At 56.9% G+C, this 17,582-nt stretch overlaps 1 protein-coding gene across 3 annotated transcripts in view; it reads right to left on the bottom strand.

The window, feature by feature from the left end:
* Positions 1 to 12,441, bottom strand: part of SSBP3 (single stranded DNA binding protein 3) — a 53,314-nt gene extending 40,873 nt beyond the window's left edge. For all 3 annotated transcript variants that reach the window (XM_080622476.1, XM_080622478.1, XM_080622477.1), the window contains exons 1-4: positions 12,241 to 12,441; positions 12,011 to 12,083; positions 11,753 to 11,814; positions 11,156 to 11,240 (exon numbers count right to left, since the gene is read on the bottom strand). In XM_080622476.1, the coding sequence (XP_080478602.1) occupies positions 11,156 to 11,240; positions 11,753 to 11,814; positions 12,011 to 12,083; positions 12,241 to 12,296 (276 nt within the window). In that variant the 5' untranslated portion in view covers positions 12,297 to 12,441. The remainder of the gene's footprint in view (positions 1 to 11,155; positions 11,241 to 11,752; positions 11,815 to 12,010; positions 12,084 to 12,240) is intronic.
* Positions 12,442 to 17,582: the final 5,141 nt, after the last annotated feature.

Raw genomic sequence — 17,582 nt, 5'->3', positions numbered from 1 at the left:
CCACGCACGCACACGGATGAGACCCAGCAAACTTTGGGATGCGCCTGGCACGGCAGCGGGGACACGGCGGGGGGGAAAGGAAAAGGCAACAAAAAGTGAGGTCTATGCATCCGAAATGGGGGCAAACAAAGCAAAAATGGAACTTTTCTGTTTACTCCCCCCTTTCAAACACAAGCCCCTCGCAGACGCCGGGCGAGCCCCACTGCTGCAGCGAGCAGCCGGCAGCCCGGCGCCGCACGGAAGGGGACAGATGGCCGGCGCTGTGCCCCGCAGCCACGTCGGGATGGAGGTGATGGGCGCCCATGGCCACCCTGCCAGGTCTGCGGCAAGCAAGGGCCTGGAGCATCCACGTCATGGATACACGGCTTATACCCTGCACCGATACCCCTCACCACGCAGTGATCACATCCCAGTGGAGTGATGGGGACCCCATTTTGAACGCACACAAGCAGGGAGCTCCAAAGAGCTGGGATAACAGAGGCCTGCGAGCAATAAGGAATCGTGAAAATAAAGGAGCGAGGCGACGCACAGGCAGCACCAGGGGAAGGAATGAGGAAAAACAAAAAGAAAACAAGGAGGGAAGGGAGGGAAAAAGGCATGGAAACGAGGAGAAAATGTGGAGCGGCATAAATGAGGCGCGCGGGGGGAGGCAGGGCAGCACGTGCTGCCTCCTGAGCACGGGCAGCGCACACGGATGGCTCCTGCCCAACGGGGTTAGCATCACACTGGGGAGCAAACCGACGCCAGGGAAAGGGGCTCCCACTGCCATGGGGTGGTATTTCGGTGTGGGGTATCGGCTCTGCCACCCAGCACACCTTCATTCCCTTGTTAAGATCTCTTTGGGAGAGAAAAAGCCTCCGCTGGCACCGCTGTAAAAGATGCTCGATGGCAAACGTTGAAGGGATCCCCCCTTTTCCCACCCTTCTTAAGGTCAGGGTGGGGGCAGCACGTGACAACTCCTGCTGAATTCCCCCTCAAAGACGGAAACGTGCTCCCAAAGCTGCCTTATTCCCGCCAGCATGCTCCAAAATCATCGCAAAGAGAGGTGCGAGGGTCCGTGCAAACCCAGCCCTGCTCTGGGGCTGCGGTGAGATGGGCTGCTGGCATTGCCATCCGGCTCTGGTCCTGCCCTCTGACCTCGTCCCCATGCCAGCACCCCTGCACGTTGCCAAGTGGCTGGCGGGAGAAACTTAATTAGCCATGTCCATCAATCCCAAACATCTGTAACCAGCAAAATTTACAACCAGAAATAAAGAGGAGTGACCTTCGCGGCGCTGAAAGACAGTTGGGTTCTTGTATTACAACGGTAGGGACAGGCAAAATTCATTATCTCTAATAGCCGTCCTTATAACCAGATTAAACACAAAGGCAGCAATTCCGTATTCCCTGACCTGCCACCGTCCCCATCCCAAGCGGACGGGACCTCCCCTCTGCCGCAGCACCGCTCACACAAACCCCACCGCTGCTAATTCAGCTGATGTTTATGCATGTGGCATCTCCATCCCTCCTACCAGGGAAAGACAATACCACGGCTCATCCCACCTCACCGGGCTGGGGACACCCAGCTGGGGTCACAGCCCTCCTGGTCCTTCTCCAAGGAGATGCTCAGCTCCCTTGCGAGCATCCCAGGGTACCAATGGTGAACTCCCCACCGCACCAGGGATGCTGCGGTGGTACCCAGAGCTAGGGTACACGATGCAAGCGAAAAAACACCTATCTTCAGCACACAACCAACCAGAGCACGACCCTCCAGAAATAACCATCGCCATGTCCCAGTGCATGGATGTTCCCAAGCATGAGGGGTTGTGTCTTGAAGATGCAGCCAAAGCTTTCACCTCCAGCTGCGAGATGCATTCGGTGCCAATCGCCAGCCGAGGAGCAAGAGCCTGTTATTTTCATCAGAGGATGTTCTCTGTGGGGACCTTCAGCTGCCAGCCAGCAGAAACAAGCCACTGGAGACAACTTGAGCCTCCTAATGGCTGTTTCTTCACCGGCCCCTGCGCCAGGACAGCTCCATCTCTAGGAGATGAACACCAGCGGGTTTCTCCCATGCTCAACAGCAACAAGTCCGACTGCTTGGAAAACACTTAAGGTGGGGGAGGAAGCTCCAAATGGACCATGCGGATGGTGCACGGTGCTGGAGCAGCGGTAAAAGTTAAAATTAATTAGCTGGCAAGATGACAAAGAAGCCATTGTGCAGCACAGTGGAGCAATCCAAGTACAAAGGCTTTATATAAGTCATGTTGAAAACTCCTTGATGACTGCAGGTAAGGACGGACAAGCTGTCAAGACGTGCCATGACACCCTGAAAGGCTCCGGGACAAGCAAGTAAATGTGCTGTTAACAATGAAACAACCACTGGATGCTCCAGCCTGGACCTTCTCTCCAAAGAAGACTGGCAAAGACGTGAAGCATCTAGGTGCTACTGGTGCTGCGATGCCCAGGATAAAGCAAAATGAGATGGTTTGGGGTTTTTTCCATGGAAAACTGTACTTGGCAGGACTGGAGATGCCCATGTGCAATATGGACCAGTGACTGCTTCCTTGTGAGCTCCCATCTCCATCCCCAGCCATACCCCACCAAGCACACAAAGCATGCCAAAAGCATCCCTCATGAGACCTCGCATTCCAAAGCGTGGCTGCCCCTGCCTCAAACCAGACCCCAACAGGGTCTTACAAAACCAGACCTACCTCCTGTGTAAGAGAAAGACCCAGCCAAAGGGTGTCCATCACCAACAGGCAGACCCACGTTCTGCTCCTTGCGAAGAACAGGCACCCTGCCCTGAGCCACTGGGGCACAGGAGTGGGACAAGAAGGGACGAAGCTGTGATGATGCGGCTGCTGCCGCCAGCCGTAACCTTCCCTCTTCCCCTCCCCATCCCACAGGCAGATGGATGGTGGTGCAGGGGGAGGCCGGCTGCGATGCCGGAAGGAGGGAACCACTTCTCCTTCCTCATCCTCCTCACTGCAAGCACCACTCCCAGGCAGGGGGATGTGGAGGCTCAGGCAGCCCTTGTGCCCCACAGGCTGCCCTTATCCCAATGGGGCTTCCTCCAGAAACAGGGACAAGCACCCAGTGAGGGCCAGGCAGAGCAGGAGGATGCTGTGTTGGGCTTTGGCAGGGGAGTGGAGCCAAATGAGACGCTGCAGCCTTATCTGCCCACCCCAAACCAGCCTCGAGGAAGCGCCCTGCCCCCTTCCCCAGCATGCCCCACCTTTTTCACTTAAATAAAAAGCAAAACACACCAACCCAACAAACCAGGCTCCCAACTCCTCCCCTGCCCTGAGGCTGAGCTGCAAAAGCACTGCTTGGGGCAGGCAGCAGCTCTGTGCCTGCTCTGGAGGGAGAGGCAGGCACTGCTGGCTCACATGGGGGTGATGCAGGGGCATTTCCCCCCTTATGGTTGGCAGAAGTTAATAGATAAGTGAAGCCAAGGGTTGGGAAACACTCAGTGCAAGCCTGGAACTAAGGGAATGCCAGCCAGCCACTTGGTGGGCACTCAGTGCTGGACCAGACATGATGAGAGAAGCATGTGTGGGAGCTGGGGCAGGAAGGGGGCACAGAAGAAAACCCACATCAGGATGGAGGGACTGGCTTAGGGCTGCTGCGCCCACTGGGAACGCCATGGGATGCCAGCACCCGCGCCGTGCCGGGAGTCAGAGGTGCTGCAGTGCATCCTTGTAGCTGAGAAATCCCAATTATAGGTGCAGACTCAGCCCTGCGAGGTTGTGAGGAACCAGCCCAAACCCAGGGAATAAACCCCACCCCAAGCCGCGTCTGAGGCGAGCAGAAGGGGCGGCGAGAGCTCATTTTCACTACAGAAAGCCACCGCACCCCAGGAGGAGAGGCACCAGATCAAATGTTCAAGGGTTGATGCAGAAACATTAAGGAGGGGAAAGAAATGGGAAAGAAAATGTTAGCTTAAGACACAGCCAGAGGTCTTCCTTTGGACTTTATCTCGAGGCGGCAGGCTGCAGCGGCGCTGCTCGCACACACACAGGCAGACAGACGGACCCCACAGCCTCCTGCCCAGCCTGGGGGACACAGAGGTGGAAATCACCTTGGTAAAAGCCACTGGTTGTGGTGGTGACGGCAGTGGAGGAGGAAGGGTAAGGCCGGCTGGAGGGTACTTGATGGCTGGGTGCAAAGCACTGCTCTGCCACGCTGCCCCAAACACACATCAAATATACAGGCGCATGCACCTATATCTGTTTGTATCCATATGTAAACCTTAATTCTCCATATTGCACAGATATAATTGCATATATAATCACACACATATATATATTGCTTAATTCTCATATTAACAACCTCCAGACACAGAGCATTAAACTCAGGCAGGAGGCTGAGCATTTCTCCTCCAAAAACTACACAATTTAAACGCACAAACCTGAGACAAAAGAAAAGCTGCCTTTACCAGAGGGAGCTGCACAAACCCTACCCAAATACCCCCAGGCAGCCTTCTTGCCCCAGCCAGGCGCAGGGAATGGGTATCACTGCTATGGGATGCAGGGATGGGAGCAGGGAGGTGGCGGCGGGGCGGCTGTGTCCTGCCACGCGTGTGGGAAGCAGCACTCAAAAGCAGCACTGATGTGTTTTGGAAATCCCCCCCTTGACTGCTCAGCTGCAGCTTTGAACTCGGCTCCTGGCACTTGTGGCCACAAGCAGGAGTTGTGAGAGAAGAAAAGAAAACAACCAAAGCAAGGCAGAGGCGAGGTATTTGTTTACTTGCAAAGAGCTGGGTTTGCTCCCTGCCAGCCTGCAGGAGAGTGCTGCTTCCACCCCACAGCCCCCGGTGGGTATCCCCATGGGAATCTGCAGGGTCAGGACTCTCAGGGAAAAGCTGCTGGGAAATAAAGGGGGGGAACATGTGGGTTGATCAGAAGCCTCAGTGGGAGTTTCAAACCTGACCCATGAGGGGGATGCTGGTGATGCGGTGTGATGCTCACGGGGATACAGCCCTCTCTGTGGTCCCCATGGGCAGACCCCAGCACTGGTTTGGATGCGCGTGAGCCGCTGTGGGTGCTGCACTGCCCTCCCTCTGCCATCCCCTCTGTTCATAAGGACCAAACGCCGCTGCAGTGGGTCCCCCACCTCTTCTCTAGCACAGCCCCCCCTTCACCAAGGGTTTCGCACAGCCGGGTGCCATTTAGGTGGTGCCAGCTCTGCCATGGGGCCATGCACGGTGAAGGAGGAGTCAGAGCCAGAGCCCCCCGCCCGCTCCTGAGCCCCGCTCCGGCTCCGGCAGCTGTTTCCAATAGATCCAGGGACAGCTTTACAAGAGAAAAACCGGGAACAAAAGGTAGGAGAAAATCCAAGTTTCCAAGGTAAGGAAGGAAATGATCAGGAGAACAGGAAAGCCTCACTCGTACCCAATACACGGCGTCCTGACCTAACGAACCTCCCCACTGCCCGCTGCAGCAGCACGGGGAGCCCCCCCCGGTACAGCACAGCCCCTTTGTTCCTGGGAAGGGACCCCAGAAAGCAGGGGAGGGCAGGGCTGCGAGCTTTGTGCTCGCCCACAGCCGAGCATCTGCCAGGGGCGTTCGCTCCCGCCGCGGTCCCCTCGCCGGCCTCACCGCGCTGGCCCACGTGGCCGCGGCGCTGCCGGGGCAAACAATGGGATGGCGCGGGCTGCTCGCCATGCAAGGCCTTCCTCCCCATCATCATCCTCCTCCTCCCTGCTGCAGGCTTGGCCTGCCATCGAGGGGGGGTTAGAAACAGAACACAGAAAACCTATAGATGATAAGACTCGGATCTGCTTTGCTGGTGCGCATCGGTGAGGGCACGCTGAACCGCGAACACCAAGAGCGGTGATGGGGATGGCACAGCACCCGAACGCACACCCCAACATCCATGTGAACAAGAGGTCCCCGACTGTGGCGCAAGCCATCCCATTGCCAGCCAGGACGGAAGAAATCCTCCTTCTCCTCCCGTCCCAACCCTCGGCTTTTCCGGAGAAACCCCTCCCGAATCGGATCCAGAGAAACTTTGCTTCTTCACACCATTTGTTGACACAAAATCCATCCCCTGCCTTACTTTTGCAGAGGCACTCGGGGTGGGGTAGAAGGGGGGGAACGTCTGTTTCCATTTGAATCTGTCAAAATTAGCATTCAGTAATTAAAAATCACACCCTTTCTCTTAATAACCTAACCAGCATGATACAATCAGGTTGTGCCAACTCTTTAATCTAATTGACTAATTACAGATTTTAATTTAGTCAGTTACTGAACAACTGTTGACAATTTGTTTTCATTAGGGACAGAACAGGATAAATATTTAGGCTCCCCAGTCAAAGACTAAGACATAAGCTCTGGGCTCTGACCTCCAGTTTCACGCCGGCGCCTTCTCCATCGGCATCACCCATGGAAAGGTGCTGCTCTGAACCAGCCCGATCCCACCACCGTGCAGTGGGAAGCAACGGCAGCAGAGGTTGCCTTGTCCCAGTAGCCAATATTGTCTAAAATAGAGCATTAAACTAACCCAGCTTTGCACAGCACCGCAGTAAAAGTGGGGTTTAAGGGATGCTCAGGCTCGCAGGCAGGATGCGCACACCAGGACCCGGAACTGGGAGGGAAGCTGAGCCCAGTGCGCTGCTGGGAGAGGGAATTTGTGTATGTGCTCTATGTATTTCTTTACAGCGATGTGGAGCCTTGCCGCTGCTCCTGGCAGCCTGCCACTCCCGAAGGAAGGCTCCTCTCTCCGGTTACCTACTGGGGAACCCTGTCCCTGCAGAGCGGGGCTGGATGGAGCCCAGATGGAGCGCAGTCCCGCATGGAGATGGGATGGAGCTGCACGTTCCGCCATGCCCAGGACTCAGGCAATATCCACAGGGGCTCCCAGGGACCACACAAAGCTGTTCCCATCCCCTGTCCTTGCGCTGTGCCAAACCTACCCCAAAACCACCTGCTCTTCCATGCAACGTGTTTCGAATGCATGTGCTGCAAAGGGCCTATGGCAGAAGCACCCATGGACCACCACCACCAGAGAAGAACTCATGGACCACCACCATCACCACAGAAGCATTCATGGACCACCACCACCACCACGCTTGCTGGTCCCACCCACACCCTACTCAGCCACGGATGCCTACAGCAAGAGTCTCACAGCCTTTGCTGGTCCTGGAGGGGGAAGACAGCCTGGTACAGGAGAGATGACAATCACCTCATCTGCCAGGTGCCACCAAATCATGAGGTGGCCACACAGACACCAAGGAGCAGAAGATGCTCTGACAACAAGGAGATGTCACTCTGAAGCCTAGGGACACTCAGACATCAATGCCAGGATGGGGCGCCTGTCCTGCATCCATTCAGGGCACGATGGACAGATCCATCAGAAAAGGACCATTTTCCACACCTCACCTCCAAAGCGTGCTAGGAGAACATTTACAGCAGTGCAATGACCGGATTTGGGGTTCAAACTCTAGTGCCTGGGTGACACCCTCAGCCAGTACCTCCAACAGGCCAAAACCCTTCCAGAGCCTTCATCTCAGAGGGTTTCATCTCATCCCCCACCAAGCACACTAACGCAAACAAGCCCATACGTTACGTCCATCTATCTCCAGAGGCTTCAGACACCTCCTCAATAAGACCTCAATCCAAGAGGAACTGTTTCAGATGTGGGGGGAAAGCAAGAACCCTGCTAGTCCACAACCAGGATGGAAGGACACAAGCCCCAAGCACATCATCTTCTCCCAGACTGGCAGTGAGCACTGCCACTGCAGCAGAGCATCCTTCCAGACCCAAGTTAGAAAGAACTGCAGCAGCTTTCCAAAGTTAAAACAATAAAATCAATACTTTACATTAATGGCAAGCTGAAGCCACCGCTCCATAGATCTTACACTGCAAAAACAGCATCTCAAGTGCTCCCAAGTGTGGGTCCTTCTCAGGGGGGAAAAAGCAGAGGAGGGGAAGGATGAAGTCAAGGTCTCCAGAAGCCAAAGGCTACCCTGATTTTTCTCCCCTGCACACTGACACTCCGAGCTGGCCGTGCAGGCAGAGCAATACCACAAAAAGTATGTAGCAACAGTCAACTAGATTTAAGTTCATTTTCTATAGCTCGAGGCCAAAATCGACTGAAGTGGTTCTGGTGATCAAGTTTTCTGCAATTCCCCTTTCTGTGTATTAGCTCTTTGACAGAAATTCACTGCGGTATTTAAACTGGCAGTCATCACCGCTAACTCAAATTGTATTGGCTTTCATGGCGTTGAAATGCTCAACTGCGACCAGCCATCGGCCAATTCCCAGATAACGCCGCGGCTGAAATCCCCTGTCATGCCAAGCGATCCCGTTGCAAGCTCGCCGGCTCCAGGAGCGTGCCGGAACGCCGGCACTCTCACCATGGGGCTTTGCCCAGTGTAGGAGCACAAGTCAGTGGCTACGGGTTGAGTTTTAGGAGTTGATGGTGCTTTTAACTTGGATAAACTCTTTGGATACCGGTGGGAGAAGCTGACTAATAACCCTCCAGCCAGCTCAACTTGTCAGTTGTGTTAAGACTCCCAGCCATGCTGGAGATGGAAGGAAAGAGAAGCACAGTTGTTCCTCATGCCTGCTCCAGGTGGATCCCCACTCCCATCACCCCTTTCCACCAAGTCCCAGCAGCCTTTTGTCCCGGCTTAGGAGAAAAAACCTCAGGGGAAAGGTAAAACCCAATATCCCTAAGCCACTGCAAGAGCCCATAGCCTTCAAGGGTCTCCCAAAAAAGAAGGGTGGGATTTCTCCTTTTGCTTTTACTCTTGCCAAACAGTTAAATATTAAAAACTGGAAGGGAAATTGGCAATTTGTCCTGCTGTTCCTAATAGTTTTCATGCAGTTGCACTGGGAGACGAAGTGGAAGTGACGCAGCATGCAAATCCCATTGTTAGCACCCCACTAACAAGGCGCACCATCCCTTTCCCAAAGATGGGCCTCCCAACCCAGCACTCCTCTGGCTATGACAAGCCCTGGTGCTACCACACTGCTCCTGGAGCATCCCAGTTTTGTCCTTCAAGAAGCGTGGTAAATACATCATCTTTGGGTAAATAAAACCATATTTTGGGCAAAACCCAAGCTGGCTACGCAGAGCTTGCCCACCATTGGCCAAGTGTAAATAGAATGTCTTACCAATCTGGGACAAGACTTGTATTGGGGTACTTTGAACCACAAACACCATACAAAGCAATTCAAGACCCCCTGGTCCAGCCCCACTTGGGGCTTGGACCCTGCTTTAGTTGCCACACATTGCTGATGGGCTGCATCCCAGCTCCAGCATCCATCTGCAAGGCTGGCCACTGTGCATACAGATACCAGGATCCTGCCCTAGCATGGAGACTGGTGAGAAACAAGGCGCTATTCACACTGCCCTGGTTATCATTGCGTTCTTTGGTCAATATTTAAGTTTTGGCTGGGCAGGTCCCTCGCCCTGTAAAGCACACGCTACGCCGGGAAACCACCGCTCCTCACAGCAGGATTGTGCCATGAGCATCCGCCACCGGCCACGCCAGGGAGAAGCACAACCCCTGCTTTGAGGCCGAAACGTGCCCCAGGAAACCAAACCAGTGCCACAAGCCAAGGCACAGGGGAGTGAAAATCTTCTTTCAAGTCTTAGTGGTAAAACCCAAAAGGTAAAAGCACTTGGGGCTGTTACAAAACTGCCTTACACCGAGAATTAAAACCAATCAGGATTGTGTCTATTTACTGTAAGCTTAAAGCAACGTGTATTAAAGAAGTTTATGTGAATCATCTAATGCACTCAGGCCCATTGTTAGAATTATTACCAAGCTAAAAAAAAGATTAATTTCTCTAAATACACTAAATCCTCAGACACGATGAGGAGACTGCTGTGAACAGAACATTACCGTGTCTTGGTTGTTAATGCCGTTTTCACCTGCGGCTTTGCCACCCAAAGATCTACCTTTGCCTTGCTCCTGATGAGCCTCCTGTCCCAACCAAGCTCCAAAAAGCACCCAAACAGACCAGAATCTGGCTCAAAACACCCAGAAGCATGCAGCTGATCACACTGGTTGTCAGCCCTGACCCTCAGTTCAGGAGTTCACCATCTTAATCCAACCCAGTAAAAACAAATGATGCCGAGAGCAGCCACGGGGAGGGACAGACAGATGGACAACCCCCACCTAACAAACAGCCAGACCCGTTTCCCACATGCTCCAATGGAATGGACATCTCCCCACCTACAAGGCTCAGTTATGAGGCTCTCCAGCAGCCTGGCATTGCCCATGCCCCAGGGCGACAACCATGTCCAGAGCCAGCACACCGGAGCACCACAGAGGTCCCTAAGGCACTCGCCCGGCGCTACTTGCCGGCAAAGCCTCGCGCATCCCAACCCAGGCATGTCGAGGCAACGAGAAACTTGGGAAGGGAGGGAAAAATGGTTTCCATACCATAGGCTCCCTGGAGCAGACAAAACCAGCTCCTGCTACAGGGTTTAAACTCACTTGACTGGGGTCCAAGCAAGCAGCCAGGTGACTAATCCTTTGATGCAAATTCCTCCCGACGCGTGCGGGATGGGAGCGGGCAGACAACCCATCGCCCACCGGAGCCAACATGCCATGCACCCTCACCAAAGGTGTGTCTTTGGGAGGCACCTCAAGGATCCCCATCCCTGGGTCACGTTAACACCTTACAGAGAACAACCCGAAATACTGATGCAGGAGATGCCCACCATCAACCAAAGGGGGGCTGCAACACCATCTTCAACAAGCAAACACCTCTACCATGCTGGTCTCAAGGGGGGACTCAGACAACCAAGGATGCCTCCAGGCATTCCAAAGGCAAGGAGCGAGTAAATGGGGCATTCACAGTAAAAAAATGGGGCATTCAACAGCGTTTTGGGGAACCTCCACCCTCCTCCCCACCTCAACCAAGGCATCCTCAGCCGAAATCTCTCACCATCGACCCTCTCTTAAATGCTTTGTTGTCCATTGCTATGCAAAAGCACTTCATTCTACCAGTAGCCCAAATGCCTTTAAGTGCTTAAGATAAGTATCTGAGCTCATTTACATAATTGCAACGTTATGAAATACTGTTCAGTCAAATGAGAACGCTGTCGGTTCATAAAAACCCACCCTCGGTCGGTTCCACGCTGGCTCCGGGTGAGCGGAGGAGCCGGAGCTCCCCAACGCCGTCATTACCGCGAGGATTAGAAACTTGTTACTCACATAGTCATGAAAGGCTTTCGCTTCACTCGAATGCTCACAAGTGTCTCGCCTTTCGGGAGCTGCGCAGTAAAGGTCCCAAAACACGCTGCACGGTGGAGAGAGGCAAACACAGAGAGGCAGTTACTCATGGGGGCTCACGCACCGACACCGGGGGTCATTGGAGGTGAGATGCTTCCCACCCCCGTGGGCCCATGGGAGGGGACCTCAGGCTGTGCATCCAAGCTCGGCACCACTTGGATCTCTGGAAGTGCTGCGGCCACCAGGATGAGTGTTTTAAGAGGCAAAAGTCGCCTTTGAGCGGTAACAACCACAGCACCTTACGGACTTCTCCACCCACCACGGCCACCCCAATGGCCCCAACACAACTTGGGCTCTCCAGGCGCGTCCAGCAGCCCTCCAGCCACCGAGCAGGAAGCTTCAGCTCCAGCCTAACGCCTCCCAGCCCAACGCTCCCGGGGGTGCCCGGGGCGCTTCAGGGCTTGCCTTGCTGCTGACTCACGCCCATCACCGTGGCTTCACCCCCCACCACGGGGGCTGCGCACCCCCGACGGTGCCCTCAGCTTAGACGGTCCCGTTGCCGTGGCCCCCGGTACTTACCACCACCAGGAGTGCAGGAAGCCGGGGGGCTCGCCCAACGTGATGTTCTTTTCCCACCGGATCTGCGGGCGAGAGGAAGGCGGGTTGGAGGGGGATGGAAAGGAGGGAATGGAGGGGTGGGGGGGTTTAGGGGTGGTCACGGGTGGGCGTGGGCCCCCACGCTCGGCGACCCCCCGGCGCCGCCGCCGCCCCGCGCAAGATGGAGGGCGGGCGTGCGTGCGGCGGCGCACAAAGGGCGCGGGGGGCGGCGGGGCTCACCTCGGACAGGAAGGTCTGCGCAGACTTCTGGGCGCCGACGTGCAGCAGGTACTCGTAGACGTACAGCGCCAGCCTGCAACAGCCGAGCGGCGGCCGTCAGGGGGGCAGCAACGGGAAAGGGAAGGAGGAGCCCCCCCGCCCGCCCCGCACAAAGCCGCCCTCCACCGCCGCCCCGCTTCCACCTCGCACCCCCCCCTCTTCCCCGCTCCTCCCGCCGCCGCCGCTCTTACTTCTCTCGCGCCTGCCCGTCCGAGGGCACCGCCGAGCCCTTCCCTTTGGCGAACATGGTCCGCGCCGCGCAGGGGGTGGCGGCCGCCGCCGCTGCCGGGAGCCGCTGTGCCCGCCGCGGAGGGAGCGCCGGGGGCTGTCAGAGCGCGGGCCGCCACCGCGCCCCCATCGCCCCGCCGCCGCCGCCGCTCGCTGCGCCCGCCGCGCCGCTGGCCGCGCACCCGAGCGTGGCCACGCCCCCACCGCCGACGGGCGCTCGCCTCCTCCAATCAGCGCCGAGAGAGGGCGGGGTCTGCCCGAGCCACGCCCCCCTCCGGAGGCGGCGGGCGGCCTCCCGCGGCGGGGAAGGAGGGAGGCAGAGCGGCGGCGCGCGGTCCTACCGCCCCTCCCCTGCTCGGCCCGCTGACGGCGCGGCTGCCCTGGCGCCGTGCCGCGCCATGGCCCTTTAAGGCGCCGGGCCGCGGCGCGCAGCGCACGCTGATTGGTCGGCGCCACGGAGACCTCGCGAGGGGGGCCTTGAAACCGCCCGCCGGGCGGGGAGGGAGGGAGAGAGGGGAGGAGAGGGGGGAGCGCGTCGGTGCGGCCGGGCGGGACCCGCTGGGGCCGGGCGGGAGGCGGGGGGAAGCGGGGACAGGACCGGCCCCCACCTACCTCCCACCACCTCCGGCCCCCACCGCCTCCGGCCCGGCCCCGCGCTGCGGGCGGGTACCTCAGGGCCCGGCGGCCTGGCTGTGGGGAGGCCTGAGGAGAGCCTGGGGCCGGGCTCCCCCCGCTGCCAACTTGAGCGCCTCTGGTAACGGGGCGAGGCTTGCAGCGGGGCCTCGCTGGCTGCTTGGCTTTGAGGCCCTTAAAAACAACGGGGAAACGCGCCCCGTTGGGGCTGTGGGCAACCTGTTTTCTTCTCGCCGGGGTTTCGGGCAGGGTACCCGTGTGTTAGGAGGCTGGGCTCTGCACCCCTCGTCCCACAGAGGGTGGGAATTCCCTGTGGGAATGTAGGAGCAAACTAACCAGCGCTCCCTGCTTTTAGTGACAGGTTACACAGAACCAGATATTGGAGCTGCACAAAAATAAGGGCTTCAGAGGGCTCTTCCCCTTGTCCCAGCCTTGCCTCTACGTCCAAAACAACGAACAGAAAGCAGCAGGGATGGAGGCTGCGTGCTGGGTAAGGTGGTGTGATCAGATAGGTAAGATTGAGAGGTTAAACACGTTGAGGCTTATCCTGCCAACACTGAGGAGCCTGAACAGCGCTTTATGGGTCCGGCATCCCTCCTGCAAGGGCAGAGAGGCTCCTGAAGATGGTGTGGGGAGCCACGGGGTTGAGGAGCACCTCCTGGGGCTGTGGGTAGTGCTGCTGTGCCCCGTGGGAATGTTCCTGGCCATAGGGACCTGTCTGAGCAGGGCCAAACTCGCTTTAAAGCACGGCTTAAAGCAAGCCGTGGTTGGAAAAGAGATGTCCTGGCAATGCGGTAGGTCGGGAAGGATCAAGACTTGAAGGCATCCTAGATCTTTGCTTTGGAAAGAGGAAAACTGGTGTTTCACACAAGGTTTGGTTTGCAGGGTGATGGTGGAGATGACAAGACAGGCGTTAAGAGCTCTGCTCTGTGCATGCCTCTGCAGCAGAGACTGGAGGGCCAGGCCAGACAAATCCCAGACTTTGTGTCTCCAGAGCCTCTGCATCCCGCTGCTGTGCTGATGGGCTCAAAAATAACCGGGAGCCTCCCGTGGGATTGAGGCTATGGGATAAATCAGACCCTCCAGCTGCACTAAATGTTCCTGGTTCAAAACAGTACCCTCACATTCTACACCATGTGCACAGAGGTGGGAAGCATTAATGCTGCTGCCATGGTTGGTGCAGTGCCCTCTGCAGCTAAGGGACCTCTCCTTGCACGGGGTATTCCCTGCCCTGGTCCTCACTGGGAGCTTGTTTGCTTTGAAGTCATTGATTTTCTGGGATAGGTGAGTGGACAAAACGCAGCCACCTCCTCTCCCAGCCCCTGGGACATGAAGCTAGCCCAGGGAAACCCACTGGGAGCTGGGATCTCCCATCTATAAGTGCCTTCATCAGTCTGCTTGCAGGTCACCAACCAGGAAGGGAAGACATCTCCGAGATGCGCTGAGGAGAGACAGCCTGGGGGAGCTGGGAAGCTGCTTCATCTCTCCCTCCTCTCCTCCAGACCAGCTCCAGTTCTTGGCTGTTGCTAGGGTAGATGGAGAAGAGCAATTTGATGGAGAGCTTCCCATAAGTGAACCAAAGGGAAGTATCAATACTGCCATCCCAGGGTGCCAGAGCCTGACCTGCCACATGCCGAGTGTCAGCACAGTGAGGGTGGGAACTCCTGGCCCGTGTGAATCCACCGGCGACCTGATGATTAGAGCAAATTACAAGCTGGTGCTTTGGACCAACTCAGCCCGGGTTCAGAAGGGAGGCTAATTTCATATCATCACCACCGCAGAATGCAATTAAATGGCTCTGCAAAGTTCTAACGCAAGTCATGGCAGGAAACTCGGGGAGAGAAATAAATCCCCACACCCAGAGGCAGCCGCTCTGTCTAGCCGAGTCGCAGGAGGACACGCTATGGCTACCGAGCACTCCCAAGGCTTGGAGGTCCTCTTTGCTTGGCCAGGCTTTCTCTTTGTCAGGAGTTTTTCTTGGCTTGCAGCAATTAAGGCACCAGAAGTCATTAAAAACCCCAAACCAAGAGCTGCTTTAACCACCCACCTGGGGATTTCTCCCGGCCGTTAGGGTGTATTGCAGAGCACTCATCCAGCAGGATGACCCAGGAGACCCTGCTCCATGCCCAACGGCAGGAGAAGGTGCTGGGTACCCACAGGGACCAAGCAGCATCCCCTGTGCACAGCGAGGGGAAGGCACGGAGGCACCAGGCTCTGCCAGCAGCTCATGTGGGGCTGCTGTGGGATCCCCGTGGGCAGGCTCCCAGTGGGCAGGGATGCGCAGCAGGAAGGACAGGTTTGGGAAGGAGTAGCTGTGGGAAGAGTGGCCTGTGCACGTTGCATATTAATGCTCTGCGTGCTTTAATTGCGGCGGGGCCTATCGCGCGGGGCCATTAGCATGCAATGCGGAGGAACACGTATTTTTTGGGATGCCTGCCTGGCTCGCGGGCTCTCAGCCACAGGGAAAGGGAGGGGGGGAGCTGTGGGATGCAGGGAGAGGTGTAACTCGTCCCCTCCCCAGGGACGCTGCTGGAGCTGCAGCTCCTTCCTCGAGCCCCTGATTCATCCCCGCTGCCATCTGCTGCGCCCTCGCTCTTCCCCGCAGATGTCCTCCTTCCTTCCCCAGAAGGAGATGAGAGCCGGGGACGAGGTGCCAAGCGCGGCTTCAAACAGCATCTAATAAAACACGGGATTAATGTCTTCTGACTGGCGCTCAATGGCTCTGATTAAGCAGAGCAGGATTTAATTAGCTTGTTTGGACTGCCTCGAAACCGGTGCCAAAGGTGGGGAGTCTCAGCGGCTCATCCCACCGACCACAAGCCGATGGGGGCCTGCAGGTCCTTCCCCTGTGGAGCAGAGCCCACTCCCTGCCCCACCAGCTCCTTCGGGATCCACTGACCGTCCTCTGCACCGCTTTGACTGTGCTTAATCCCAGTGGCACCCATGGGGCAGGCACGGCGGGAGGATGGGTGATGGGGATACAGGCAGGTTGGTGGCCCTGCCAAAGGGGCGCTTCTGTCCTCCCAAGCTGCATCTCACCCTCCAAACCCTGTGCCTCCTGGCACAAGCCAAACTCGCCCTGCCACCAGCGAGTCCTTGAATGTAAAGTAACCCTGTTCTCTCCCTGATTTACTACCAGTTGCTGGCTCCTCTCCTCTCCCTCCGCCTGTCTCCTTTAACCCATTTCATTATCTATGCTAGCTTAGGCTTGTCTACGTGGGAACATCACGGGGAAGTTATTGCAAAATAGATGGGCTGTGAATGTAAAGCACGGCTGCTATTCCCCAGCAGCTCGGATTCCTCACCACAATCCTGCATGAACCTCGGCTGCAGGCAGGCATTGCGAAGAGCAGAGCAGGAGCACCCATGTGGGATACAGCTCCCAGGCTATGGGGAAGGCTGGGACATGGTGCTGCATTCCCAGAGCCGGCACTCCTGGGATTTCAACAAACAGAGGTAGAAGGCTCCAAGGGAGAAGGCACCAAAGAGCCAGGGAGCACAGACAACTCGTGAGCCCCAAACTTGCACTCCTGGGTGTAGGTTGGACTCTTGAGGCACAGGATGAGCTGTGCAAGGGCAAAACCCAAAGTGTCAGACGCTGTCACCCCATTGTCCTGACGGGGTCACCTCTGCCCACCTCCAACCAGTGCCAACCACTCCGGGTGAGTCTGGGCTGCCTGGTCTTCACCTCCCATGCTGCTAGCATCCATCTCCCTGCAAGGGACATCCCACCCCAAGCAAATCAGCACGCAGGAGCTGTGGTCCTGCCCCAGCCTGGCTGTGACCAGTGCTGGTGTCTTTGCTGTGCTGCGTCTGATCCTGCAGCAGCAGCTACATGGGGACAAGCACCAGCATGGGGTGAGGGTGCTGCAGGGGGTTACTGATAAGTGCTGCCTGTAGGTCTCTTATGGAGATAGTACAGCAGAGACACCTCCCCAGGGGGTTCCTATGTGTCTGTAGATCCTACAGATGATGGGATGATGCCTGTCTTTGGGGTTCCTTGATCATCCCATAGGGATGGGCTGTGAGCTGCACTACCCACTGCCCGGTGTCATCCATTCTCAAGCGAAGGGTTGCAGCCTTGCTGGGGTATCAGCAGTTGTCAACTGCCTCTGCAGCCAGGCAGAAACCCCTTTTATCAACCACCTATCTGCAGTTTAACATCAGTGGTGTCCTTATCCCCCTGCCCTCGCGGAGACTGGGTTTAGGTAAGGAGCAGGCACCCAGCTGGTGTTATGGGAACTCAGCCCAGCTCAGCTGGGTCCGGTCTTGAGCCTCCTCGCCCTGCCCAGCCAGCGCCTTTGGGTCTTATCGCTCCCGTTCCTCCTCCAGGCCCAGTCCCTTATCTGTCACCTCTTCCCTCTGTCCCTGCCTGATAGTCACCACCGGCAGTGCCCCACGCCAGCCCCTGCAATGGGCAGGAGCTTCCCTTTGGCTCTGCTTTCCTGGGATGCCCCATGGAGGGTGACCTTGGGTTCTGGAGCAGACGTTCTCCCTGCTGCCAGCAGCTCTATGGGTGCTCCCATCCCGTTGGATGCAGGATGCTGCACACATTGGGCTCACCCCCAGGCCATGGACCCTGCTTCCACACTGCACTGAGCACCCTTTTCCTAACACAAAACCAAACCCATTTCATTGGGCCCATGCTTTCCTGGCTTGCTCCTTCAGTTTG

The sequence above is a fragment of the Psittacula echo genome, assembly GCF_963264785.1.
Source record: "Psittacula echo genome assembly, chromosome: 7".
In the NCBI taxonomy this organism is placed as follows: domain Eukaryota; kingdom Metazoa; phylum Chordata; class Aves; order Psittaciformes; family Psittacidae; genus Psittacula; species Psittacula echo.
This window is presented reverse-complemented; position numbering and strand designations above follow the sequence as displayed.